We start from the raw sequence: 26,917 nt of genomic DNA, 5'->3' as shown, positions 1-26,917 counted from the left end.
GACCACGGTCACACAGCCCGGATAACCTACAAGAACCTAGGAAGAAACAGTTATACAGTTTGTATACTCCAATTATTCTTAATTGTACAATCCAAACAATAAGTTTTACTTCTCTGAATTCAAAAAATCAACTTCTTTGAATTTAAAAATGCTAATAACTTGGAGGCTGAATTCAGTAGAGCTGTCAGCAGAAAGGTGCCAGAAGAAGTAGATTTTTGCCACATCTCCCCAGCAACTCCTTCCAATTTTGCCTCCGAAAGCTGTATGTTCCACATGGACTAACACCTCCCAAGAAAGATTTGCTTTACATGTAACTCCTAACTACTTAAATTGATTTGCTTGCTCCATAGACTGACCTACTACTGAGCATTAATGTTTCCTCATCTGTCATTTTTTACTAAATAGAAGGATCTTTGACTTAGAAATGTTAATAGTTACACATGCACTAACAGCTACAACAACAAATCACATTCCTCTTTCCACACAGGTCCTGCAACTTTGGGGTTTGAAAGGACTGTGTGAGGGGAAGGGAGTGTAACAATAGTCCTCACTAGGGCTGTTGAAAAAAAGTTCGGGATAATTCGGATTCGGGTTTAAATGGCCTTCCCCCCCCCCCCAGCGAATTTTGAATTCCCCTATATCGGTATAGGTAGGAATTCAGCTTTAAATTTGGGATTCCCGAAAAATCCGGCCATTTAAAGCCATTAAACCACTTTTGTGGCTTTTCGCGGCTCCTGGGGGGCATTTTTGCAGGTAGAGGTCCCAAAATTTCAGGGTAGCTTGAAGGGACTTTCCTAGCAAGAACCCCCAAGTTTGGTGAAGATTGGGTTAGGGGGTCCAAAGTTATGGGGTCTGGAAGGGGTCACCCCCTTCCCCCATAGGAATGCATGGAGCCGGCTCCAATTCATTCCTATGGGGGAAGGGGACGACCCCTTCCACACCCCATAACATCGGGGGCCCTGACCCAATCTTAACCAAACTTGGGGGTTCTTGCTAGGAGAGTCCCTTCAAGCTACCCTGAAAATTTGGGACCTCTGCCTGCAAAAACACCCCCCTCCCGGGAGCTGTGCAAAACCTTTTTCTATGCTTCCCTATTTTGGGAACATTTCCTACTTTGTTTCACACCGTGACCCCTGACCCAATCTTCAGGGCTATTTTGTAGCCCTGTTCTAACACTCTCCCATCTGGCTGAGAGAGTTTCCAGCGTGGGAGAAAGAGCTACAATCTTCCTCCCGCAGGCACAGAATTGGATCACTGTTTTCCGGTTTGGGGGAATTAGTCCCCCTTTTCCCCTCGGACCTCCTGGTGTTGGAAGGGACGTGAAAATCAGGAAGAACATTTTTGGTCCTGCCTGAAACGTGGCAGGGTATAGCTAGAATGAAAAGGCTGTTAGAAACTCTTTGTCTCCTTTCTGTAAGGCCTGGGCATAATGCGTTTTTTGTCTTTTGTGTCTGTTAGCATTGTATTCAGCCTATCTCCAAATAATTTTCCACCCTGCAGTGGGTAGGCTAGAAGGAGAGATTTAGATTTAACGTCAGCCGGCCGAGCCTTTAACCAGAGAGCCCTGCAGATGGCAGCATTGGCCGCAACAGACCTGGCTGAGAAGGAAAGGGCATTGAGGGAGGCATCCGCTAGGAGGGATGATGCCTTGAAAACTCGGTCTACTCCCTCTATAACTCTGTGATCTGCTCCCACCAGTAATTGGGACAGCTTTTTTGACCCAGCAATAGATTCTCTGGCAATAATGGCAGTCATGATGCTGGCCTGTAGGGTTAGGGTGGAAGCTTCCTGGATCTTCCTGGAAATAAGTTCCATCTTTCTGTTGTGCTGATTCCTAATGGATCCCACCCCGTCCTCAGATAAAAGATCTGATGACTGTAGGGCCGCCACTGGAGCATCCACTACCAGAAGCTTAAAAAGCTCTTTGGCTGAGGAGGACATGTATAATTTTTTAATTGCTGCAGGGATCTGCCTGTTATAGTGGGCTTGTCCCACTCAATTCTAATAAGCTGCTCAAAATACTCTGGTGGGGTACTTTTTTATTTTTCTCATTGACCCTAGGGAAATAAGCCTGTGTCCCTTTAGGCCAGATCTGAGGTTTGGGTTCCTTCACCGATTCAGCCTCATCACTAAGTTCAAGGGCTATGAGAGCTTTTGACAAGAGGGATTGGTAATCATCTGGAGCAAACAGCCTGGGTTGATTTTCTTTCTCTACAGGGAAGTCTTCCACATCAGATATGCATTCACCCTCCTCCCTAACACTGTCCTCAGAAGAATATACTGAGGCCTGATCAATCATAGAGGTATGGGAAGCTTGGGTTAATGTAGTCTTCATGGCAGCTTTAGTAGGCCATGGACTAGCTCCCTCTGTATGGCTGGAGCATGGGTCTGTTGTGGGCTCAGCCACATAAAAAGGGTCAAAATATATCTTTCATAAATATGTCTTTCATTTCCACCTTCAGCATCCCCCCAAGGTAGATCTGTCCGAAAGAGTTGGCAAATTAAAACATGGTTTGTGTATAACATCTGATGTCTGGAAGTTCAGGGCAGAAAGCCAGCAGAGAGATGTTCAGTTCTGGGAAGAAAGCCATCTTTTAACTTCTTAGTATAAACATGAGATTAGAAGCCGCGGACGGATTTTTCTTTTTAAAACGAGAGCAGTGGGGGTGCAGTGGCAAAGTTTCTCATCTTTAGAGACACCTTTGATTCCTTGCAATGTAATAATTAATGAATAGTAAGTAAGAATATTATTGTTTTGTGTTTAGTTTATCAAGCATACAATGTTTAACACTTTGAAGAGACATTAATCAGCATTGGGAACATACCTAGGGGACAAATATCTTTTAATCTCTTGTTAATCTACTTCATCTCAGACAGGGATTACAGAGGATGAAAAGATTAGGAATGTATGCTTTTTGGGAAGAAAGATGTTCTCATCTGTACATCTCATGTACCTGTTACATATCATGTTTGTAAATGATATAATGAAACTAGACTTTCAAAAAGGTATAAAAGCAGAAAAGAAATATGAGGAGGGGAGCTTCTTTGCTAGACATTTTGTCTGGACAAGAAGTGCTCCAGTCTGGGTTTGTAAAATCCTATATTACAACTCTGTAAAAGGTATTTTATTCAGATCTGATAGAGTTTTTTTATGTAACCCAGCTTGTTTCGTATATTTCATTGTTCCTGTTTTTCATTTATTTTTCTGAAGCTTTGTCAATAAAAAGAACTTTAACCAGTTCAATTAAGTTGTATCTCTGCCTGAGGTGGTTACGTTAAATAAGATAGCATTTTTCCCTAGGGAGAGATAAATTCTATAATCATAACCACTAAGCACGGTAGCAGATCAGCTCCAGGAATTCCTGGAATATTCCAAGAACCTTAGCCTCACCCATTTCTGAGCAAGAATAAGGCCTCAGAACTATCCATTTGGCAGTCCATAGTTAGTGACACCAATCGCTTCCCAAGCATAATGTAAAGCATGCTTTGCCCTAGAAGTTTGCATAGATAGAATTTACTTGGTGAGATATTTTTTCCAGGCTGATGCATTACATATCTCTGTTGCATCCGTTGAATCCCTGATGATATTATTTTACATATCAAAAGAAGGAAGTACACAGTTGAAATAGGTGATGGTGTACTTACATTTTTCAAAACCATCTTTCAGTTGTTTGCTGTCTCTGAGCTCTTTGCCACTCTAGCCACTTGTTCATTGTGAGATTTATTCTGATTATTAATTTTTATATTATTATTAAAAAATATTAAAATTATTATATTATTCTGACTATTAATTTTTATATTATCAACTGACAAAATTCTCTCCTGGCCTTTGGCATCCAATTATGTAATGGTTCTAGGATTCAAAACTGCATGCATTGTAGTAGGCTTTTTCCAGCGAGGGCGATGCTGAGCTGGTTTATGTATCTTCTCCTGGATTAGTAAACCAGGCAAAAGAATAGTATTTTCTGGAACACAGGCATAATGCGACAAAGAAGAACACAGTTCTTGAACTAAGGCTAGTTGTTCATCTGTAGACAATCCAGTATCATCAGATGTCAAAGGAGATAAAGGAGAAGCCCCATATAGAAATTCATAAGCTGATTTAACATGTGGGGAGCTTTTATATGAATTTAACTCAAACATCACAAAAGGAATTAACTTGGCCCATCTCTTTGGTCTTCCAAGCAGGAGCTTAGTCAAAGCACATTTCACCTCTGCATTTTTTCTCAACCTTTCCACAACTCTGGAGGTGATAAACGGCACTGTATTCCAACGTTATGCCCAAGGATTTTGTCCAGTCACGAAACTGACCTATAGTAAATGATGGGGCTCTGTCCATGTGCAAAGTTTTTGGAATAGCAATACTTACAAAGGAATTGAGTACTCTGATGGTTACTTCTACTGCTTGGGTCCTAGTGGGAAATAACCAAGTAAATCCTGTGCAGCTGTCAACTAAAACCAAAATATTAACCATTCCTTCTGAAGGTGATAGAGGCCCAATATGATCCATGAATACTTTTTCAAAAGGTATACTAGAACGTTGTTCAATATAAGGAACTTGTACAGTATTAGTGCTATTAACAACTTCACAAGCAGAACATTGTCTTAAAACAGAAACAACATCCTTTTTCATATTAAGGTAAAGGTAAAGGTCCCCTGTGCAAGCACCGGGTCATTCCTGACCCATGGGATGACGTCACATCCCGACGTTTTCTAGGCAGACTTTGTTTACAAGGTGTTTTGCCAGTGCCTTCCCCAGTCTGTAAGCCCTTGGTCCGTAGAATCCCCAAAAGCAACAACCCAGGCAGGTGATCCTAAGGCAAGTTGACTTTATTGGAAATCATGCAGGTAAACAGAGCTTGCATAAAACTAAGCCAGGAATGGCTGGCTGGTTCAAATCAGTAACATATATTGGCATAGCAGATAGTGTAGGTTGGCATGGCAACCCCTTCTCCCATGGGAGAAGAGCAAGAAGGAATGTCCGAGATAAAATGTCGGTTAGATCAACAATCCTTGGCTGAGAAGAGCAAAGCAAAGCAGCTGTGAGAAGTTGCGAGAAATTCAAAACAACCCAGAGAGTCGAGAAGCGTCGAGAGCAGGCCCGCTCCTGACACAGTCATCTTTCCTTTACCCCCAGCAAGCTGGGTACTCATTTTACCAACCTTGGAAGGATGAGTCAATCTTGAGCCAGCTACCTGAAACCTACTTCCATTGGGATCGAACTCAGGTCGTGAGCAGAGCTTGGACTGCAGTACTGCAGCTTACCACTCTGCACCACGGGGCTCTTTTCTCTCTCTTTCATATTAGGCCATCAATAGTTTTTTTTTTAAACATGCTAATGTGGCATCTCTGCCCCCATGAATTCTCCCTAGCCCAGAATGAGCTATCTGCATAAGCTTAGCACGTCTAGCACATGGTGGAAGTATAAATTTACCATCAGGCTTGGTAACAATTACTTCACCTTGTTCATTTCTTACATGTGAATATTTTACAAGATATCCAGGTGGGTTAGGCCTGGAAGAATCAAGGCATTAAATCAGATCTGTGTCAAAAATTGGTATGGTATGGGTAACAGTATTTATGAAATAGCTAGCTTGTTAGGCTGAATTATCAGCCAAAATATTTCCCATTGTGTGAAGGGAACTGCCACATGGTTTGTGCCAGGGCTCAAAAATCATGTGGATTTCGGGGTGGTTCTGAACAATTTGCGCAATAATTTTCCATTTCCATATATGCATTGGAGAGCTGCCTGAGTGGGAGGGGGAAGGGAAGGCCTGGTGTGGCTGAGGACCCAGGGAGTAATGTCTTTGGGTGGCAAAGGCCTGGCTGAACATGGCCGCCACATCGTCCAGGGTTGCTGCTCTCCCTCCCACCGCAACGCCCAGGAGGTACATTACCCTCAGACGTCTTCTGATTTGAAACGGAGCTGAAGGCCTGTGGCTCTTCCTCAAGGCCCTGAGAGGTGGGGAGGCTGCGTGAGGCTGCTGCCGCGGCAGCACCAAAAGTATTTTTCAGGGGCCACAGCTTTTTGGTGGCCTTTTTATTGCGGCCGCCATGATGACTCTTCTCTGAGGCCTTCTTAGGTATCGGCCAATCCTTAGCCAACTCCACGGGCAGCTCTTGCCTCTCCAAAAGACCACCGAGGCGACAGACAAGGGGCTCTGCAGTAACCGAAGCTCCTGATGATCGCGACATGTGATCGTATTCAGCTTCCAATAACATGTCGTCCTCCTTACGGTCACGTGAAGTGGCGGTTAATATGCTTGCATAGATAAGTTAGGAAAAAGAGGTAGGAAAGGAGACTGGGGGGGGGGACAGTTTTTTAAAAAAAATAGTAAAGTTGAGATATATATAGAATACAGAAAAGGTAGCAGACAGTATTCTGTTAAGAGAGGTTGAAGAAAAAAGGATTTCCCTAATCTAGCTAAAACTCAGACAGCAGAGCTCTGCTGACTACATGCACTCCCCAGCAAGGCAGGAGGGAAACTGGAAGCTCAGGCTATTCCCGCCCAGAAGACAGGAAGTTAAAAGATTAGTCCTGCCTCCCCTAGCAATGGGCGTGAATAACCCAAGCTGCAAGATGCCCTTCCTTTAGAGCGGGAACAGTGTTAAGCTCTTCACCCAAAACTGGTGCTTAAATCCCTGCCCTCCAGTTGAAAGATACCACCACTTTGTGCCTACTGTGAATGGAGGAGACAGTTGCCTCGACTCCTTTTTTTCTTCAGCTTTTCCTCTCCTCTATCTTTAGCTTTAGGGGGGAAACAAGACAAGTTTTCTGATTTTGGGTCATTGTCCTCATTTGAGTTCTCTATATTTCCCCTTTCACTAATGCCACAGATGACACAGTAGCCTTTGCTGAGTTTTCAGAGCCAGACTCCCAGAAAACAGACATGGTTTCCCTTCTTCCAGGCTGCTCACTTCCTCTTCCTACCACCTCATCCAGACCCCCTGCAGTAGAATTAAGGCTGGATACAGCATTACAATCTCACAGGATTTGACCTAGCCTCTATTCATCTTTGCTGTTCAAGAGGTCATTCTCAACTCGCCAAAACCTATGAGGATGTCTTATGAGGCTAGACTGAAGATGTTCTCTGTTTACACTCCCACGTCTCAGTCCTGTATATAATCAGTTCTGTATATAATCAGTTCTGTATATAATCAATTACATTTTATACTTCCAGAGATCTGGGCTAGGGTTTTCCTCACTAAAGGACACTTGGCACCTCTCTCTGCTTTCCAGAATCACATCCACTGCTGTCTTCCAGCCATTTGGTGCTTGAATGATTAAAATCCTCCAGTTAAACTCCATGAGGGAGAATGAGGGTTTTTTTGTTCACCTTGATGTATTCAAACCCCATCCAGTCTGACTTGTTACCTTCAAAACTGCATTTTTGGTTTCTGTCAAATTATTTTTGCAGGACAATGAACTGTGTATTTGGCTGAAGGATAATTTTGTTTTGGTGGAAATTAGTCATTCTTTGCCCAGACCGTAGCTTCTTTTCTAGACTCATGTCCTCTTTCTGTCTCCTTCAGAAGGTTATATTGTCCATGTTCCTTCCACAGGCCCAAGATAAGGCTGAGATAACTTTTCATATTCTGGACATCAAAAAAGTGTTTTTGGTCTATCCTGCTGGCAGTATTGACCACAATCTGTTCCTTTGCTAAAGAGACCCTCAAACAGGGGTTTCAACAGTTGGCAAAATTGATAGCCTCTACCATCTTCTTATGCTACTTTTGTTCTTATTATTGGCAAAGCAACCTCTTACACACTCTCCAGGATGCATTTTATGGGAGCAATGGCCATTTCCTCAGCATTCTCAAAGGGCTTTAAGAAATCTGTAGAGCTGCCACTTATTGCCTCAAGTTTTTATGCTCTGAAAACCAAATGCTAGTTTTGGCCACACTGTTCTTCATATAGTCTTCTCCTAAAGACTTCCCAGTACCCATCTCTAAGTAAATCAGTTTACTGATATCCCATATTTGGGACTGCACAGAGACCATGAAGAAGAAAACCAGGTGGCTTACCTGTAATGAATGTTCAGCTGGTCATCCTTGCAAACATACAACCATCCTTTGTTTCCTGCTGTTGGCCTCTCATTTCTTATTGTCTACTAGTAGAGGTCTGGTGGAACTGAGCAGAAACTGAGCTTGCCACGCCCTTTGGACCAGGTGTAGTGTGATGGTAGTGTGATGGTATCTTTTCTAAAGGATGGACTTTAAATGCCAGTTTTTTGCATAGGGCTCTAGAATTTTCCAGAGGAGTTCCTGTGCTGGCAAAGGTTAACTGGCATCTTATGATACTTCCTATATAAAATGTACGTGTGTGTAAAGTGCCGTCAAGTCGCAGCCGACTTATGGCGACCCCTTTTTTGGGGTTTTCATGGCAAGAGACTAACAGAGGTGGTTTGCCAGTGCCTTCCTCTGCACAGCAACCCTGGACTTCCTTGGTGGTCTCCCATCCAATTACTAACCAGGGCTGACCCTGCTTAGCTTCTGAGATCTGACGAGATCAGGCTAGCCTGGGCCATCCAGGTCAGGGCAAAATGTACATAGCAAAGTTCAAATTAAGAGCTAGCATACACAAGAATGTTTTTGTAGCCACACAGAGAAATATCACAAACATTCATCTTACAATGATACATGAACAAATTATACAGAAGAATTTAAAGAAATGTCAGTATGGCAGAGGGGGCTTGTGCATGCACCTGTGGAGGCTACATAAGAGAGTTAGAGGGTAAGACTTCTTGAATTCTGCTGGATTCTCAATATATTTAGATTGAAGACACAACCCAGTCCAGTCATACTGATGGACAAAGAATACAGTTTGTAAAAATATAAAATGTATACCAGTGCTCATGAAATGGAAAGCCTTTCCTAGATCCTGCATCTGGAAAGTTGTTCAGAACATGGATCAGAGAAAAGGAGGTTTTTACATGTATGCAGACAAGTAATTATCTCATGTATTACAAAACGTGACATGAAAAGAGATGCTTTAACCCAAAGCCTTTAAAGTTTCAGTTTTTAAAATTGTTTAGGATAAAACTTCTGCATTTTGATCCTAAATATGCAAATCCACATAAAGCTTCCAATATGTAAATGATTGTCCAAACTAGCTTTACACCTCCAAACTTACATTGTAAGTTTGTGTCAGATAGGGCTTCTGACAGCTCCGTTCCCAAACAAGATAGTTTCCCCACAAACAAGATGGAGTTCTCCATGCACTCCTTCCCCCCACCCCCGGTTTGCACACGAGCTCCTGCCAGGGATTTACAATTGTATTGGGACCCGCCCGTGTAAATCTCCAATCTGATATCGGGTCCCGCGCACAAAACCTAGAGCTCGGCCATCTCCTCCAGTGATTGCTCATAATTGTTTCTGTTTCAGTTTTACTTAAGTCGTTACCGGCAGGAAACGACTGCATTGTCTCTTTGTTCCTGTAACTCTATTGTATCAGCCCTATATATGTATCCACACTCCCCCTGTCATGTATTCCAGCCTTGCTCGTCTCCTTACTGAAATCACTGTCTTTCGGAATAAATCCTTGAATCGCTGCTCTGTCTGGATTTGAGTTCTATTGCCTGAAATGCCGTGCATTTGCGGAAGCCTGACAGTTTGCTGCTGATTGTTTTATTTATTCGTTTAGATATTTATACCCTGCTTTCTCCCCTGTGGGAACCCAAAGCATCTTACAACGTAATTCTCCCCTCTTCCCTTTTATCCTCACAATAACAACCCTGTGATGCATGCTAGGCTGAGAGAGCATGACTGGCCCAAGGCCACACAGGAAACATCCATGACAGGGCAGGGATTTGAGCCAGTGGTCTTCCAGATCGTAGATTGACAGCTACACCACCATGACTTTAGTAGCCGATCAACATACCATCTTCCATTTGCTTAGTTTTTCTTCCCGGACAAAAATGACCCAATCAGTAAAGTACTGCCCAGTTGAATTGTAACCAAACCAATTTGATTTTAATACCGGCAGTTATTCAACCAGTTCTTTTCAATACTTATGTAGGCATTGGCACAAGCCATTAAAGAAGTTAAAGAGCAGCACCCTGACATGTCTGTAACCAGAGTAGTGGTGCATAAGGAAACGGAGATGGCCGAAGAAGGAGACTAAGGTAAGAGCCTCAAGTATTCATACAGCCCAAAAGGGATAATTAAGAGGATTAATCTTTCTGCATATATACTGGAGGTTGATGTGAAGCAGCTGAAAATCCATTTAAATTTACTTGTGGTCAGGATTGTTTAATCTTTTGTGATTCTACTTGGCAATTTCTCTTCTAGTTTTTGAATGCCTCTACTTTGGGTCATTTTGAGCATTTTAAAATAAAAGAAATGCAAGCTGTGGAAGACGGGCAGTGGGTGGAATCTGATACATTCAGGACATAACTCGTGAAGAGACCAAAGTACAAGAGCCATGCAGCTTCCTACAGAATATAGTTCCTGAATAGTCAAAAGGCTCCCTAAGGCCCAGGGGGGTGGGACAGAAACATATCCCCCTTTTCCCTTTGAAGTGAGTAAAATGCTTTTTAAGGGATGGCTTTTATTCACTAACATGTATAGCATGATAAAGACTGGGGGCTTTTTTTTTCTTTTTACAATTTTTCCATTGATAAAACTGGAAACTTTTGAGGATTAGGGGGGAAAAAATCAAATATGTATTTTCTTTTGGAATGAGTGAAATGTTTTAGGATAGTATGGATGCAGCTGTTTGCAGTTCTCCCTTTATTATTGGATGTATATGTAATTCTTCTTGCAGAATAATTTTTTTTAGCATATGCTTGGCATAATTATGGTATTTAAGTTATAAATTATGATTTTTATTTTGTTAAAGCAACAGAATAGATTTAGGTTTGATAGCAAATTATTGCATATATTTTGATTTTTTCACAAAGTTTTCATTTTTTCCATGGGTTTAAAATTTGCAGTATTTGTACATTTCTAGTAAGGACCATATACCTCTCATATTGGACGACCCTGGAGGTAGGGAAATCCAATCCACCAACCCCGTCTTCAGTGCTGAGTGTGCATTGCCATGAAAAATTGCTTCCCATGATGCCAGGCCTTGATCGAAAGTCTGTGAGCCATAGCACCCCAATTTGTAATGATAGTGTGCTAGAAGGTATTTGTAATTAATTTGGAGTTCACAGTTGTAAAACTTAATCAGAAAGCTAACTGTTTTACAAAGAAATTTTCAGTATGGAAACCACACACATACTCCCTCCTCACAGTCTAAAGAAGGTGCGGTTCAGTTCTTGAACATAGTCTCCTGGAAAACGGTAGAACTAGGACATTGTTCTGGAAACAATAAGCTTGATGTGTTTCTAAACACAAGGGGAAGGTAGCATTGTGAGTGTGACCTGAAAAAGGTGGTTCTTGGAAAGAAAAATTAAATACCGTTTTAAGAGGTCAACAGGGTTTAAAAAAAAAACACTAATGTCAAACTTTACTTCTTCCCTCTTAGAATTATGAAGAGTTATTCACAAATGAGAAGAACTTTGATCATTCCAAGTTGGTATCTGTTTCACTGTTTCTCTAAATTCACGAAGGCTGGCAACAACAAATAGACTTCTCCGCAATGAACTACCAACACCAAACTGGTCCTTTACCATTTACTACTTTATTTTTATAATCACTTCTTAACATTCTTGGCTTTTTTATGAGGGTTAGAGATTTATTATTTTTTGCACAACTCCCTGCCATTTTTATATAACTGATCTCTTGATTGCATGAAAGTGAACAAAAATATTTAGTAAACACTGTTCACTCAAGCAAGTGTAAAATGCAGGAAAGACAGAATCTTTGACTAATTTAGATATAATCTTTTCAGAAAGTTTCAAATAGAACCTCTTACTGGAATAATTTACAGAGGGTTTTTTCCAGATTATTCAGGTAAATAAAATGTGTCAAATAATATAAAAAGTACACTGTTTTTTATTTAAAAAATTAAGCTTTCCTATATCCTGGGGAAGTAAATTAATAATTTCACCTGGACTTAAGTGAATTTTTATAAAAACTCCTTATAACTTTGTCTGTACTGAGGGTCTCCCACTTTCTATGGGGAACTGGTGCTGGTATTTCTACTGAGTGAGCACTGTTCTAGTAACCTTTTCCTGCACTGCCTTGCCATTGTTCATCTCTTCCTTCGTGGACACTTCGTAGTCTGCAACATTCCAGATAAAGTTGGAAGGACTTGCTCTCTTCCCTTCCAGCAGAGATAATCCAGGCAGCTTTAAAACCTTAGTGCTTTTCTCTCAACATGTTAAATGTCAAACACTTCCATTCTGTAATACACATGCGGAATGCTTGTGTTATATTAAAACTCATTGTCTGCATGTTACAACTAACACTTCTGTTAAGCAGTTATGCCTGTTTCAGATAGTTTTCCTGATCACCTGTATGGGTTCTAAGGACATGGTAGAACCAGAGGTATATGCTTGAGGCCACTCTTAAAGGTAGTATGAGAACCATCTCTGTGTGATGAGGCTGCCGGTGAGGAAGTCTGTATGAAAGCCTCTTTCTACTCCTGTTCACCGTGTGTATAGTTATTGCCATATTAAATTTTGAAGCAGTTTCAGGTTGTATTAAGTGATGTTTTGCTTTCTGTAATACTATTATAAAATAAAGTTTGTTTATTCTCTAAATGTTTGTCTGACGTTCTTCTTGCCAAAAATGAATATTGGCAGGACAATGCTATTTAAATGTGTCATGTGTGACCATTGCAGTTTCTCGGGGAAGTCTTCTGGTATCGCTGTTGTTAAATGTGTATTATCAGTACTGCTTGGTCCTGTTTAACCCAATACCATTGACATAGTAAGAGGCCTCCAGATCACAGGGTAATTTTTTTTCTAGCAAAGGAATATATATCCATTTAAACAGGACAAAGATCTAAAAGGGAAGTCAGCCTTGCGTGAACATAGGAAACTGCTATGTATCCAATTAAATTCACTTTGCAAAAGAGTCTAACTGGATCAAAGGTTCTTCAAATAGCTTTTGAGAAACAGAGGTCCTGGTTAGCTAACAACAGCTGAGTGACACAGAGAGCAATACAAAGCAACTCTACTCAAAGTAAGCCTCATATTATTCAATAGGGCTGACTCCTAGGCAAGTGTTCTTAGTCACTGGTTGAAATCCTACATTTTTAGCTCTCTTTGTATAGTTTTTTAAATTATGATATATAAGTATTAAAACATAGGCTTATAAATCTACATCCAAATCTCTGGAGAGAGAATGTTTGCTATATTCTCAGTGTATCTTTAAAAAGTTTGAATGTACAAACACACATCCTTGAATCTCCCTCTCATAACTTTTATCTCACCATATTTTTATTACATTTCTGATTGGGAAAAGTCTTTTTAACGGAACAAACAAAAACAGATGTGTGTTCTAAACTGAGAACAACACGTGCCTCCTTTTCAATGAAAACAATTCTAAAAGGTAGGATGCTGCTTGCAAGGCACAGGATAGCCACATGGTGGGTCTCCTTTTTCCTTTAAAACATTAAAAGCAAATCATAATTGAGGAAGATTAGGAGGGGAGAAGTATTCTCTTGCCATCAGTGGTGGTACGAGTAGGTCCCTGTTGGGGATAGACAACCACGTGGCATGCATGATCTTAATAATAATTCACCAGGAACTGCTAGTCCAGTGTAATTACTAGCTTCCCAGCAAGGGAAATGTTATCTTTCAAAATGGGTAGAGATGGCTGACGAAAAGCAAGGCCCATATTATTTGTCTCCATTTCCTTCCGATATTTTACAAGTAGGTGCATTGCTTGAAGTTAAAATTCTCAATCAGTTCTGGAAAACTATTTTCTTGCTATTCTTACAAGGAAGTTTTTTAAAAGTATTTTAAATTGACGTCATCCAGTTCATTGCATAGCTGTTGACCAAACTGGCAAGTTTTTGTTTTCCTTGTTTTTGTATAATAGCAAATTGTTGGTAAATTTGTGAAATTTACCAACAGGTATTCAGCCTGTCTCTGGAAGTGAAGTCCTCTAAAAATCACTTTCTTTTGGTTGATCTTAGTTTCCTTTCAGCGTTCTTCAATCTCTTGTATTGGGTGTAGTAATTGATGACCGCAGTTGCAGGGTTACAGGCTAGGGCAAGTTCCTTATTCACTGAAAAAAGGATACAAGCAGGGTATTAATTTACAGCAGTATAACTGAAAAGATCAGCCTGAGCTAGGCTGGCTTGGAGATGGTCACTGGATGGTTTGCTTTTTTGTACAACACTTACAGTGCATTCCTAAAGAGAGTTACTCTAAGCCCATTCATTTCAATGGGCTTAGACTGGAGTAAGTCTCCTCAGGAATGCACTGTTAATGAGAAATTTGTCAGTTCATACTACGTTGTTGCCACATAACCATAAAATAAATGTTCCAATATGTTCATGACAGGCAATACCACAAAATTCAAGTGTGCATCTTGAGGAATGGGATGAATGGAGACAGTACATGACTGAGGAAGACCAGTCCTCCTTTCCAAGGATTTGGTGCATCCCGCAGCGGTGGATGATATAGATTGGTTAAAATTCCTTTTTTAAAGGCATCCAACATTTACGAGATACCTAGTAAATGGCTTCCAAGTAAAGCAGAAAATGAGATAGACCATTTCTGAATATTACCATTAATAACAGTGCTATATTTTCCTTCCTTTCAAGTCCTTTCACCTAATGTTACATGCCTATCTGAAAGAGAGAGAGAGGCTGATCCTAACTTAAACACCAGCAGCTATGAACTAGTAGTAGTAATCGATGGTAAAATTCTGAAACAGATCCCTGTCTTGATTTGCAAATCAAAAAAACGCAAGATCCTGCACAAAAATTCTACCTGTGCTTAGATCTCTTGAACAAGCAGAAATGCTAGGAAAAGACCACAGTAGCTGCTTGTGCTAAATCATATTTATTTTATCCCACTTGCATTTCCATTTGCGCATGCTCTTTGCAACCAATTTCTGGGCTCTATAATAGCACTAGGTGTGGCACAGAATCTTGCACAAGTAGAACTGCGCAAAGTCCGCATAGGTTTCTGCATGTGAATCACTGGATCAAGCCTATGTCATGCCAGAAAACTAGAAGTAAACTAATGATGGGAGAAAGACTTTAGAAAATCTTGTTGATTCAATTTTGGCACAAACCCAAAAATACACTTATCTTTTTAAAAAGTGTGATTCTAGTTGAGTAGAAAAGAACAAGAGTGCAGTAGCACCTTAAAGATTAACAAAATTTCTGGTAGGGTACAAGCTTTCATGAGTCACAGCTCACTTCAGATAACTGGTATCTTGCTCTTTTCTACTGCTACAGACAGACTAACATGGCTACTCATCGTGATCAAGTCAAGGAGTGTGAGTAGGTTAAAGCAGTGGTGAAGGGTAGCCGTAAATTTTATGCAACAAAATCGGAGCACATTATATCAAAGTTGCAGCAGGCTTGGCCTGGTCTGTAAATCCATTACCATGAAGAAAATGTGGAAGTTCTAATTATATATTAATGCTTGATATTGTTTATGCAAATTTAATTTCCTGTAATCTGTATGGGATGTCTGAGGCACAAGTATGCGACAGAAAAGATTTCATGATGAGACACCTGAAGAATCATGTTCTATCGTCTTTAAAAATGAACCAGAGTCTTCATTCATATGGAATATACTTAATGCAACTTTGTGCAATGTTATTTGTGCATGGGCACACTGATTTAAAGCAACCAATAACTTTCATTTTAAATTCTGAAAGCATACTGCACTAGATTCTGAGAAACTGGAAAAACTTCTTAAAGCCTATTTCATGTCCTACAGATCTAAGATTTTTCCATGTGAAATGCTGCATCTGGGGGTCAAAAAGTGTCCAATTACTCAAAAAAGGCTTTAGCTGCCCACGCTTATGTTGTGAAATGACTCTGCAGCTAATTTTCAGTGAAGTGTGAAAAGCCTATCAGGCCTTGGGAGGGGGTGGTGGTTGCACATTGACAGCAGATAATGAAGTTTCAGCCACCTAGTATTCAAATTACATAAGCACAAGTGCACTTAGGTTGCCTTGCTGTTTGGATGCAAACTTGCAAGAGAAATTGAGTTACATTTGACCAGCTTTCCATTGGTATAAAGGGAAAGAGGCAATCTCACCAGCTTCCCTTCTGCACAGCAGTGTTTCCTTCAATGCACATTGTGTACAATATTCATTAATCAACTTATTTAAAAGTGTACAGCATTTTTACAACCAATGGTTAGAATCCTATAGCCTTTTCTCTGGTAGGAACACACTCCTGCTTTCCCCTTCTTCCATCTGCCCCCTATGACCTCTGAAAGGGTATTGTCAGGAGATGCTTGTAGACATAAAGTCACATTGGGCTGCAATGAGCAGGGGGACTGGGCAAGATCACCGGGGGGAGGGTCAACCCAGAGCAACTCACCAACACCCATTCTCCTTCCCCAGGAGGGGAAAGAAAATCATTTTGCAGAGCCAATCCATCTGTGCTTTTCACTCTTTAATCACACTTGTGATTAAAAAACCACAACCAATAAGAAAAAGAACTACTGCAAATCATTGAAGACACAAGGCAAGTGACAGTTATGATCACCATCTCCTCCAAAAGCTATGTGGTAACTCTGAAGTTGATGAAAAAATGACTGGTAAGGAAATCAGTTTTGCTCAACCTAGGCTTGGAACCTTTAAGATCAGAGTTGTTCTAAAAGCCCAGGATATCAGTTGCCCAAAAACATTATCAATGCCTCATATGTAAGAAAGGGTAGGAATCCAAAGAGGGATGAATGAAATGCAATATGCACAATAATTACAATAAATTATATTATGATCGGACAACAGTTCAAAGCTGCCTATCTGCCCCCAATCCGAGCTTGATAGAAGGGGTCAAAAATTGACCCTGCATGCTTAGGAAAGTGAATGAGAAAAAAAGAGAAGCATGTTCTTTTCTAGAATAACTCGGGTCAGTGATTCTTATTTGAAATCCCTCAACTAGGCATTCTTAGAGACACCCAAATAACCAATTCCCATGTACATTTAACAAGACAGGAACACAACACAGGAAGTTACCCTGTGCCCAAGAGGATAATGAAAACAGCCCTCTGTCTGAGAATGATTCAGACAACCCATTCCTGGATTCTCAGGCATGTGTGCCTATCTCCAACTCAAGCTATATGTTGAATTCCCCCCCACAAAAAAAACAAGATTTGTAGTGTAGCCTGTGATACTGAAACTTAAAATTAGAAGTAATATTAAGACTGACTCCACAGCATCAACTGGAAAATAAATGCATAGTTAGGAGCATCTTCTATCTTTGTTTACTACGAAGTAACAGTTCTGTACATGCAGCAAAGCTATTCATCCTTTAAAGCGGGTGTCAAACATAATGCCTGGCGGTGGGATCCGGCCCCTTGAGAGCTCTTATCCGGCCCAAGAGCCAGCCGAGGTAGCCACCCCCACCTCTTGATCTGGGCTGGCGAGGCATGGCCCGGCCCAACCAAGTGACATTTATGTCATATCCAGCCCTCGTAACAATTGAGCTCGTCACCCCTGCTTTGAAACATCACTGCCCGAAGCAGCTGTGCACCAATGCAAGGGGTTAGTCTCCATCAGTGAAAAATCTACCTGTTCTGCTCCATAGCTATGATTTTGTGCAATTTAGACTATCTTGTCAAGGGACATTCAGGTAACCTGGAGAGGTAATATAGCCATTTAATATCAAAGGCAAATCTATACAACTTTATATTGGCTTTAAAACCACTGAAAGCTTTAAAAACAGTAAGGAAATGAATAAAATTGGTCCTGTAGCAATACTGTATCTCTGCATATTATGATTGCATTAGCAACACATGGCATGTATTATCAAGCAAGCCACTACCAGGAAGGCTAAATGTATTTTTAGTTGGGCTCTGCCGAGGCCGGTGCGTTTACAATTATCTCAATCGGCACTAAGGCAGTGTGGGATTAAGCAACTGTTTCAAAGGAGCTGGAGAAAAGCTTGAATTGATTGTGTTCTTTCTTCGGTGCCCAAACGACTGCATGGGTTTAATTCTTCAATAAATTCAAAGCAAGTCTATGTTATCACTGGCTTTGCCTCCCTGCCCACTCTTCCATGTTTCCTGTGTAGTCTTTGACTCACCTTCTATTAGCTTGATCCTGAGGTAGGCAAGCAACAGCAGCAGAAGCAAAGTCACCGGCAGGAAAATTCCCATGAAAAGAAACCATCCAGGCAGCATAGTCACAAAGACCATCAAAGTGTAGCCCATAGTAGGACGCAGTCTTTGCAGAGGCCCCTAAGAGAAAGAGTAGCTTGTTTTCCATTTAGCTTTCCTTGCTCCTGCAACATGGCCTTTGTTCAGCTCATATTAACTCCTTTCCTTTTGGACTTTGCCTTGTTTATACAAGTCTGTGATTTCTAATAAGAGGGGCTGTGAGTTACAGAGTTACTCAGCTACAAAGTTCAAAAATGCTTATTGGAATTACCAAGACTTGTCCCCAACTGTCACTTATTGTGAGTAGAAGTATCCCCCGCCCCTCCCCCCATGAGAAATGCATTTGGATGCTCCCTCCAACTCTGTCATTATGTTTTAAACCAGATTTTAAAAAAACTTTCCCCTCCTGTCTTAAGGCAGAATGCACAAAACGTAGAGGAAGTTATTGCTGCAGAATGCTTAACCGGTTCCAAAAACTGGAGGTTAGTTTTAGCATTGCAAACCTGGGAGATTAAGTAGCTAAGTGTTTAAGGTTTGATGGTGGAAGAGGTAAGGTGTATTAGTATGATATCTGTTCTGAATATCTATTTAAAAAATAATTATTATAGGTCCATACTGGAACTGCAGCATATGTTCTGGAAATTAAAACTTTTTTTTTTCTAAGTTAAATATTTTGTTAGATGGGTGCAAACATACAAGGGAAAGGGGGTATCAGAGAAATGAAGTAGTTGACAGAGACAGTGTGCTTTATCGATATTGGTTTCATTTATAATTGTACACTTTGAGAGCAAACAGTCCTATCTTTGAGCAGCGAAGCTCTTTCCCGAACACTCTGTCTCCACAGCCATTAAGCTAAAGTCTTACACTTATGGTGCATTTTAATTGACACAATGTAATGTATAGCAATAATGATATATCCGAACACAGCATGCAGTCAGATGTCCCATAGTGGTTCCAAATGTCACTTCTCAGCCTGGTTGTTTGGAAGAGTTTATCATATGGTGACTCACTACAAAATAGACACTTTGTTTCCTAAGAACACCTCCTACATAATCATTTTATTGAGCAAGTGAACTGTTATCAAGTTGTCTGCAGCCTGTAATCTGCTATAAATATGGGAAACTGTTGAGGACTTCAGGGATTTTTGGACAAGAACTATGCTGACAAACCCCATAGCTAGCTATTGCTTATAAAACAGTTGGCTGTTTCCTTGTTGATTGTACCCAGAATGTGAAAAAGTGTCTGTTTTGTAATCTTCAATATCTATGGGCACTGAGGGTAGAAATCTGAGGATGAGTTGTGAACAAGAGCCAGTAACCAGAGTGATTTTTAAAAATCCAGTGCTCCTCCCTCATATGTTTTTCCCACTTCTATTTTCTGTTGTCCTAGGATGTTTTTTAAATGATTATTTTTACCCCATCAATAGGCACAGTGTTCTTACACAATGAAAGAAGAGATTACAATTAAAATTTCAGACCAAGAAGAAAACAAAAGGTAGAGATAAACAAAAAAGAATAGGCATAATCTGTATATCTATTTCTCAACATGGCCCCATCAATGGATATTTGCCTGTCCGTGGCTCCAGTCTCCAGATAAAGCAAATCTTTCTACAAACTTGAGAAAAGCCCTAGGTTTGCAGAAAAATCTGAAATCTTAAAAAGCAAAAACCCGGGAGGGTTAAAGGTCCCCCCAATAATAGAAGTAGCCATTGCTAGGCAACCACTACATTGCCAATTGAAAACTTTGTTTCTGTTAGTAATACGTAGGGGGGGGGAGCAGGGGCCGTTTCCAGGGTTGTTTGGGCCTTTGAGGAAGGGCTCATTGGGGCCAGGTCTGCCAGCAACCACCAAATGACTGCATGCTATGTGAGTCTCCCAGGCCCAGCGACTTACTACTTGTTCAACAGCAGCCACCACACAAAAGCTAGTGTGATATAATGGTTAGAGTGTCAGACTAGGATCTAGGAGATCCAGGTTTGAATCCCCACTCCGCCATGGAAGCTTGCTGGGTGACCTTGGGCCAGTCTCATACTCAGCCTAAACCGATGCACAGGGTTGTTGTGAAGATAAATTGGAAGAGAATGCTGGAAGCTGCTTTGGGTCCACTTTCTGGAGAAAGGCATGTTGTGTTGTGGTGAATAATAAATATAGCTGAATTGGATGCAGGTAAAAGGTAAGTTAGTTGGTGGGTGGGAAGAAGAGAAGGAAGCAAGGATGAGGATGTGGAGGCTGCCAGGAGGAGGGAAAGAAGAAATAGTGTGGGGAAAGGGATACAGGGAAACTGAGGTCCCCCTCACAAGACCTTGCTGGTTCCCCACCAAACAACTGAGCATGACTTGGCCGCTGGTACTGCATAACTCAGCCAGGCTTTTCCCAGGGAGAGGCAGCCAGGGGTTGCGATGGAAGGAAAACTGAAGATAGGAGGAGAGATAAAGGAAGGTTGGCTGGGGGTGGGAAGGAAAGAAGGAAGTAGGGAAAGGGGAGAGGCTATGGGGCTTACAGGGAAGAGAAAGAGGAAATAGTGGAGGAAGGGAAAATGAGATACCTCCTCACTGGTCCTTGTGGGTGCCCCACTTGTTATATCTAATTTTGAAGTGGGCTTTAAAGTGTAGGTCCTAAAAGTCCATGCAATGAAAACAGGATGGGTTTTTTTCCCCTAAAAATCTGAGGGAAGTCCCAAGTGTGCATAAAAATCTGAAATCTTTTTTAAAAATACATTTAAAGCTCAATCTCCCTGTGTATAGAAGAAGCAGTGTCAGTAGCTTTAAGAAATGGTGGCTACTGAGATCTCAGTGGTCATTTTGAGGGTTACTAGGCACAAAAATATTTCCAAGTTTCCAAGTCTTAGTCTCTATCAGGCAAATGCTGGGGGAGCAGGAATCGACAGGCCAGACCAGTCCTGGAAAGGGCGCTGCTCTCTCCCCTGCATATCCCCTCATGGATGGAACACTTTCCAGGGCCAGTGGCAACAACTGGGCAACTTGCTACCGCACGCATGACTTATGTGGGTGACTTGCTACAACACCATTGACATAAATCACCTGGGAACAGCGGTGGTCACTGAGTGACTCACTGCCATGCAATTCACCCAGGCAACTCATTATTGCTTAACTTACATGATTTGCCCAGTCCTGGCAGCAGCCACACTACTACTTACATAGGCAAGTTGCTACCATTCAACTTACACAACATGGCTGGGCCCATTGGCTGACACCAAATTACACACTTGGCAATTTGGTTCCACACAATTTATGTGACATTGCCCAGTAAAGCAGCAGCCATCATACAATTTGCTTGGGTGACTTGTTACTTCATGATTTCAGCAATTTGGCCAGAGTTACCACAGGGAGAGCCTGCCAAGGAAAAGAAGGAAAGAAAGATGATACTTGAGGGCACAGATAAAGGTATGTTAGGTTGGAAGGCGAGAAAGAAGCAGGGAAAGGGGAGAGGCTATAGGGTCTGCCAGGAGGAGTAACAGAGGAGTAGTAAGATATACACCCCTTCCTTTCAACTTCTGTTCTTATCTGATTGTGCAAAGTGACAGGTTGAGAGAAAGAGAGCAGAGCTCCATTTTGATGAGCGTTTTCATATTGCTTGATATAAGCTTCATATAAACAGTGATCGGAAAGGGGAGGGACTAGCATTTATTAGCAGAGAGTTCTGTTTCTCTAAGTGGCAGTTAGGGTGTGGCATTTTTATGAGAGTATGTAGGGAGCTGATAACACACAAGCGTGAGGTGGGGGCTTTGTGAGGAAGGAGGGATCCCTGCTTATCTGTTTCAATTACTCATTCTTATGCTCACCTTTAATTAGGAGAGAGACTAAGAGGTTTTTAAAGGCTTCTCACCCAAGCTGTGTTCTAAGGAGCCAAAATGGGTACTGAATTGCAGCACCTGGACCCCCAGAAAGGGGCAAACAGGCCTCCCCCCCCCCGTGGTTGTTTTGGCTTGAGAAAGCAGTGCCAGAGAGAAGCCCCTCCTACCCCTGCAGAATGCTTGTTGTGAGCAGAAGCAGGCTCTATAGCTCTTGGGAACAAAAGTCCCCTGATATTTATGCATCTCACAAGTCAATTTGGGGGACCCTCGACCCAACCTGGATCACATGTAACACTTAGTTTTAACTGCTATGACTGATCTGGGTCCCCAGGGCATTTGCTTAGGTAACTCATTTAGGTAACCCAAAGGAGGGCAACCAAAATGGTCAAAGGTCTGGAATCCATGCCCTATGAGGAGAGACTTAAGGAGCTGGGTTTGTTTAGTCTGGAGGAGAGAAGGTTAAGGGGTGACATGATAGCCATGTTTAAATATTTGAAGGGATGTCATGTTGATGAGGGAACTAGCTTGTTCTCTGTTGCTCCAGAGACTAGGACCGGAGTAATGGATTTAAACTAAGAGAAAAGCGATTCCACCTAAACATTAGGAAGAACTTTCTGACGGTGAGGGCTGTTCGATGGTGGAATGCACTGCCTTGGAGGGTGGTGGAGTCCCCGTCTTTGGAGGTCTTTAAGCAGAGGCTGGATGGCCATCTGTCGGGAGCACTTTGATTGTGGGATCCTGCATGGCAGGAGGTTGGACTGGATGGCCCTTGGGGTCTCTTCCAACCTTGTGAATGTCAGGCTGTCTGTAAACACCTTGCTTCGCCTTGACTTCAAGGCTGTTTTCTGGCGCAGCTGCCAATTGCTTTGCTTAGCTTAGCTTCCCAGGGTCTGAGGTCCATGGGAGCTTGGTATTTCCAGACTGCCTCTGTAATCATGATGTGGCTGTAGTTCTGTGTCTGTAATTCTCCATATAACCAAGTGTACCCCCATCCCCCTTCGTTCCTGCCTTTTGGTCTCTAAGCTCTGCATACCTGTTACCAATAAACCAAATCTTTTGGACTTTTTTCTCTTGATGTGGCTGTTGGACTTCAGTGAACACAAGTGCTTACATTAAGGCAGGAACCACTCTCTCTTTTCACCTGCCAGGCTAGAGCCCCGGAGGGTTCGCCTGGCACTCGGATAGGAGCTGGGACGGTGCTCTCCGAGTTACCTACCCGTGGCTGGAGCCGCGTGCGGTTCGCCCAGGACCCGGGTGGGAGCAGGATCGCTCCCCAGGTGGTGGGTTCCTGCCCGGAGCCCTGGAAGGCTCCCATCCTTGGTTCCTTCCATTGGGGACGGCGGACGACGACCCCGACCTAGCACGGGACGTTTTAGCCGAGATACATCGTACGGACGCAGAAGTTAATCGCCTGACTGGACTTGTTCGGGCTCAGTGGCGTTCTCTAGCCGCGACAGTTCCCTGGACGTCCGAAGTCGCGGATACCAGCGCCCGCCAAGACCTCCACACCTTAGACTGGTTGGTGGAGGACGCTCGATTGGCGGCGGAGGATTTACAGCTGCTAACTAGCTTGTTGGCGGGACTAACCTCCAGTAACACGCAGTTGGATCAGGCAGGGGTCCCAACCCGTCCTCCTGCAACGCCAGACATGGCTACTCCAGCTGCGCCGGATCCCCAGCTTTGCCAAGCGGAGGCAAATGCGGTGGCAACACAGGTGGCAGCGCTCTTCCAGGGCAAGACCTCGGCCACGATTTCTGTGGCTGAAATCAAAAAGCATCTGACCCCTGACTTCGGTGCTGGTGCGGCGGCCTTGGCGGTGCAGATCCAGCCGATGCTGGATCTTACCGACCCCTCTGAACTCCTCTTGACATTGGAACTGGAAGCTCTCCCACTGGTTACCACAGCCCTCGCTGCTAAGCTTGAGGCTGACCAGGCCTTGGCTGAACGCAAGAGGGCTGAAGATCAGGCGCGGGCACCGGCGGATGCCACGGCCAAGGCTCGGGCTGAACAGGAGGAGAAGGAATGTTTGGCTGCCGAATGGGCGCGATTCGGCACATGCCCTCGAAACACCGGGGGCTATGGATTTCCCTTGTTCTCCCCGACTTTCGTCCCGTCTCGCAGCGTCCAACGCGCCCGTAGGTTTGCGGGAACTTTATCCGATGTACCGGATGATTCCGACGAGGAGGACCTATACGGTGGGGAATCACTCTGGGCTACTAACCTACGGGCCAGCCAATCCCGCCGCACTGGCGGTGCCGGCGATGATGTGTTTCTGTTGCGCAGCCAGAATCGGGACCTTATGGAACAGGTGTCGTGCTTACAAGACCAACTGCCCCTAGTACTCCATGACAACGACCAGTTACAATGGGCCCAAACCGTGCCCGTTGCCCCAGCTCCAGCTACGCCGCAGCAGCCACCACAGCAACCACCACAACAGCCGCCACAGCAGCCAGCTGCGCCAGTGGTTCCTCCTGGCGGAGGACCCGTTGTGCCTGGCGGAGGTCCCATTGCGCCTGGCGGAGGTCCCATTGTGCCAGGAGTCCCTGCCCTACCGTTGCTACCGGGTGCACCAGGAGTACCAGAGGCACCAATTCCTGGACACCCACCTGCACCCCCAATCCCATGGAGGCAACCCAAGTTGAAGATTTCTTATGACGGTTCGGTTGAGACTCTGCCCCGATTCTTGCATCATGTAGATAGTTACATGAGGGAGCAAAGACAATTCTTCCCTACCGAGGATAGCTGTGTCCGTTTCGTTGCCTCCCTGCTAACGGAGAAAGCGGCCGACTGGATGATTCTCCAGTTCGATACACGGTCCCGCTCCATTAGCTCCCTCAACAATTTTATGTTTGCCTTGAGGAGGCGCTTTGAGTATCCCTTCATGGGAGAGAGAGCCAAAGCGGAACTTTTGCAACTCAGGCAAGGCTCCTCTCCGGTTCAGGAATACGCGGATTAATTCCAGCGACTCGCGAGTAAAGTAGTGCACTGGCAGGAAGCTACCCTTATCCACTACTTCTGAGAAGCTTTGCACCTGGACATTCTGAACTGGTCTTATATGCGAGGCGATCCAGATACCCTTGAGGATTGGATTTTACTGGCAGAGGAAGTAGAAAGCCACCGGCGATTCATTTCCCTAGTCCGAAATCGGACCAAAGAGAGGGGCAGTCAGAAACCTCCCCCCAAACCTTCGGCTCCCAGCCCGCGGAGACCAACCCGGCTCCCTCTGGATCATGAGTCCCGATTCCAAAGGGGAGCCTTTCTCGTTTGCGGTATTATGGGCCACTTTGCAGCGGCTTGTCCTCAACATCCAGAACTCGCTTGACCAGGCGCACCGCCCCGAGCTCGGGGACGACCTCAACGCAGAGGCACCGTGGCCACCCGCAGCGCAGCGCCGGGACGACCCACACCCTCTGCACTTCATGTCGGGGAACAATCCAGTCTCCCTGCACCTATTGACCCCACAGGGTCCTGGATTACAAGTGCCCCATTGGGGGACAGCTCTCCTTCTTCAGACGAGGACCGTCACTGGGATTCCCCAGCTCTTAACCTGGAATCTCCTCTTGACCTGTCAAAAACGGACACGGTCTGTGGTGAGTGGAGAATCCCCGCAGACCCCTGCAGCTCCTTCTGCAAAACCCAAGGCTCCTGTTATGGTGAGTGAAGTCGAAAATACTGTGTATGTGGACGTAGTGTTACAACATTATAAAAAGGGCCCCCAGTTACGTGTCAAAGCACTCACAGATTCCAGCTGCGGCCGCTCTTTAATCAACGAGGCCACTTTCGCAGCTCTTCAAGTCAAGTCCGAGAATCTACCGGCTCCCGTCCAATTCGCCCAAATGGACGGCAGTCACTTTAAAGGGGGTCCGGTCGACCGTCGCACACGGGGAGTAGCGATGGGCATTGGTTCTCATTGGGAGCAGATAGACTTTACCATAGCTCCTATCCGATACAAGGTCATTCTGAGAATCAACTGGCTCAAGGGGGACGGTCCCTCCATAGACTGGAAGGCTGATACTATTACGTTTATCGACCCTGTTTGTAAACAGCATCGACATGAGGTCGCGGTAGTCCTTCCACCCGCCTCGGCCTTAGCCTCCGATGCCCTGCCGTCAACCCAAGTACCCAATGAATACTGAGAATTTGAGGATGTTTTTGATGTGAAAGAATGCGATGCATTGCCCCCCCACCGCAGAACGGACTGTGTGATTGAAGTGGTGGGAGACTGCAAACTTTCTAAAAGTAAAATTTACTCTATGAGCGTTTCCGAGCGCGCCGTACTGCGAGACTTTCTGGATAAAAATCTTGCTCGAGGGTTCATTCGGCCATCAACCGCTCCCAACTCAGCCCCCACTTTCTTTGTCCATAAGAAGACGGGTGACTTGCGCTTGTGCATTGACTTTCGAAAACTCAACGCAGTCATCCAAACTAGCACCTACCCCATCCCGCTGATCTCGGATATCTTGGGACAACTTAAGGAGGGGCACATTTTCACCAAACTGGACTTGGTCGAAGCTTATTACCGAGTCCGGATTCATGACGGAGACAAACCCCTCACAGCCTTCTCTAGCTGCTTCAGAATGTATGAATTTCTGGTGATGCCTTTTGGATTAAAAGGGGCCCCGGGGGTCTTCATGCAGCTCATTAACGAGGTCCTCCATGATTTGTTATATCGGGGCCTGGTGATCTCGATGATATCCTTATTTACTCTAATTCCATGGATGAGCATGTTGCTCTGGTCAAGGAAGTGTTACAGAGTCTCAGAGACAATTAACTCTATGCTAAGGTGTCTAAGTGTGAATTCCACTTATTAACTTTATTGAAAACAAGAAACAATTAACTTTATTGGGTTACATAGTTTCACACCAGGGCCTCACCATGGACCCTGCTAAGATACAATCTGTGCTCAATTGGGC

The 26,917-nt window shown here is 43.5% G+C and overlaps 1 protein-coding gene across 5 annotated transcripts in view; it reads left to right on the top strand.

Moving 5' to 3' along the window:
- The window catches only part of EPB41L2 (erythrocyte membrane protein band 4.1 like 2), a 112,911-nt gene extending 101,306 nt beyond the window's left edge, over positions 1–11,605 (top strand). For all 5 annotated transcript variants that reach the window (XM_056856948.1, XM_056856947.1, XM_056856946.1 and 2 more), the window contains 2 exons: positions 10,019–10,124; positions 11,471–11,605. In XM_056856948.1, coding sequence (XP_056712926.1) covers positions 10,019–10,123 — 105 coding nt within the window. In that variant the 3' untranslated portion in view covers position 10,124; positions 11,471–11,605. The remainder of the gene's footprint in view (positions 1–10,018; positions 10,125–11,470) is intronic.
- The last annotated feature ends 15,312 nt before the right edge of the window (positions 11,606–26,917 follow it).

This window comes from Euleptes europaea, chromosome 10 (assembly GCF_029931775.1).
Source record: "Euleptes europaea isolate rEulEur1 chromosome 10, rEulEur1.hap1, whole genome shotgun sequence".
Taxonomy (NCBI): domain Eukaryota; kingdom Metazoa; phylum Chordata; class Lepidosauria; order Squamata; family Sphaerodactylidae; genus Euleptes; species Euleptes europaea.
The sequence above is the reverse complement of the archived record's forward strand: the minus strand, read 5'-3'. Positions and strand labels throughout refer to the sequence as shown.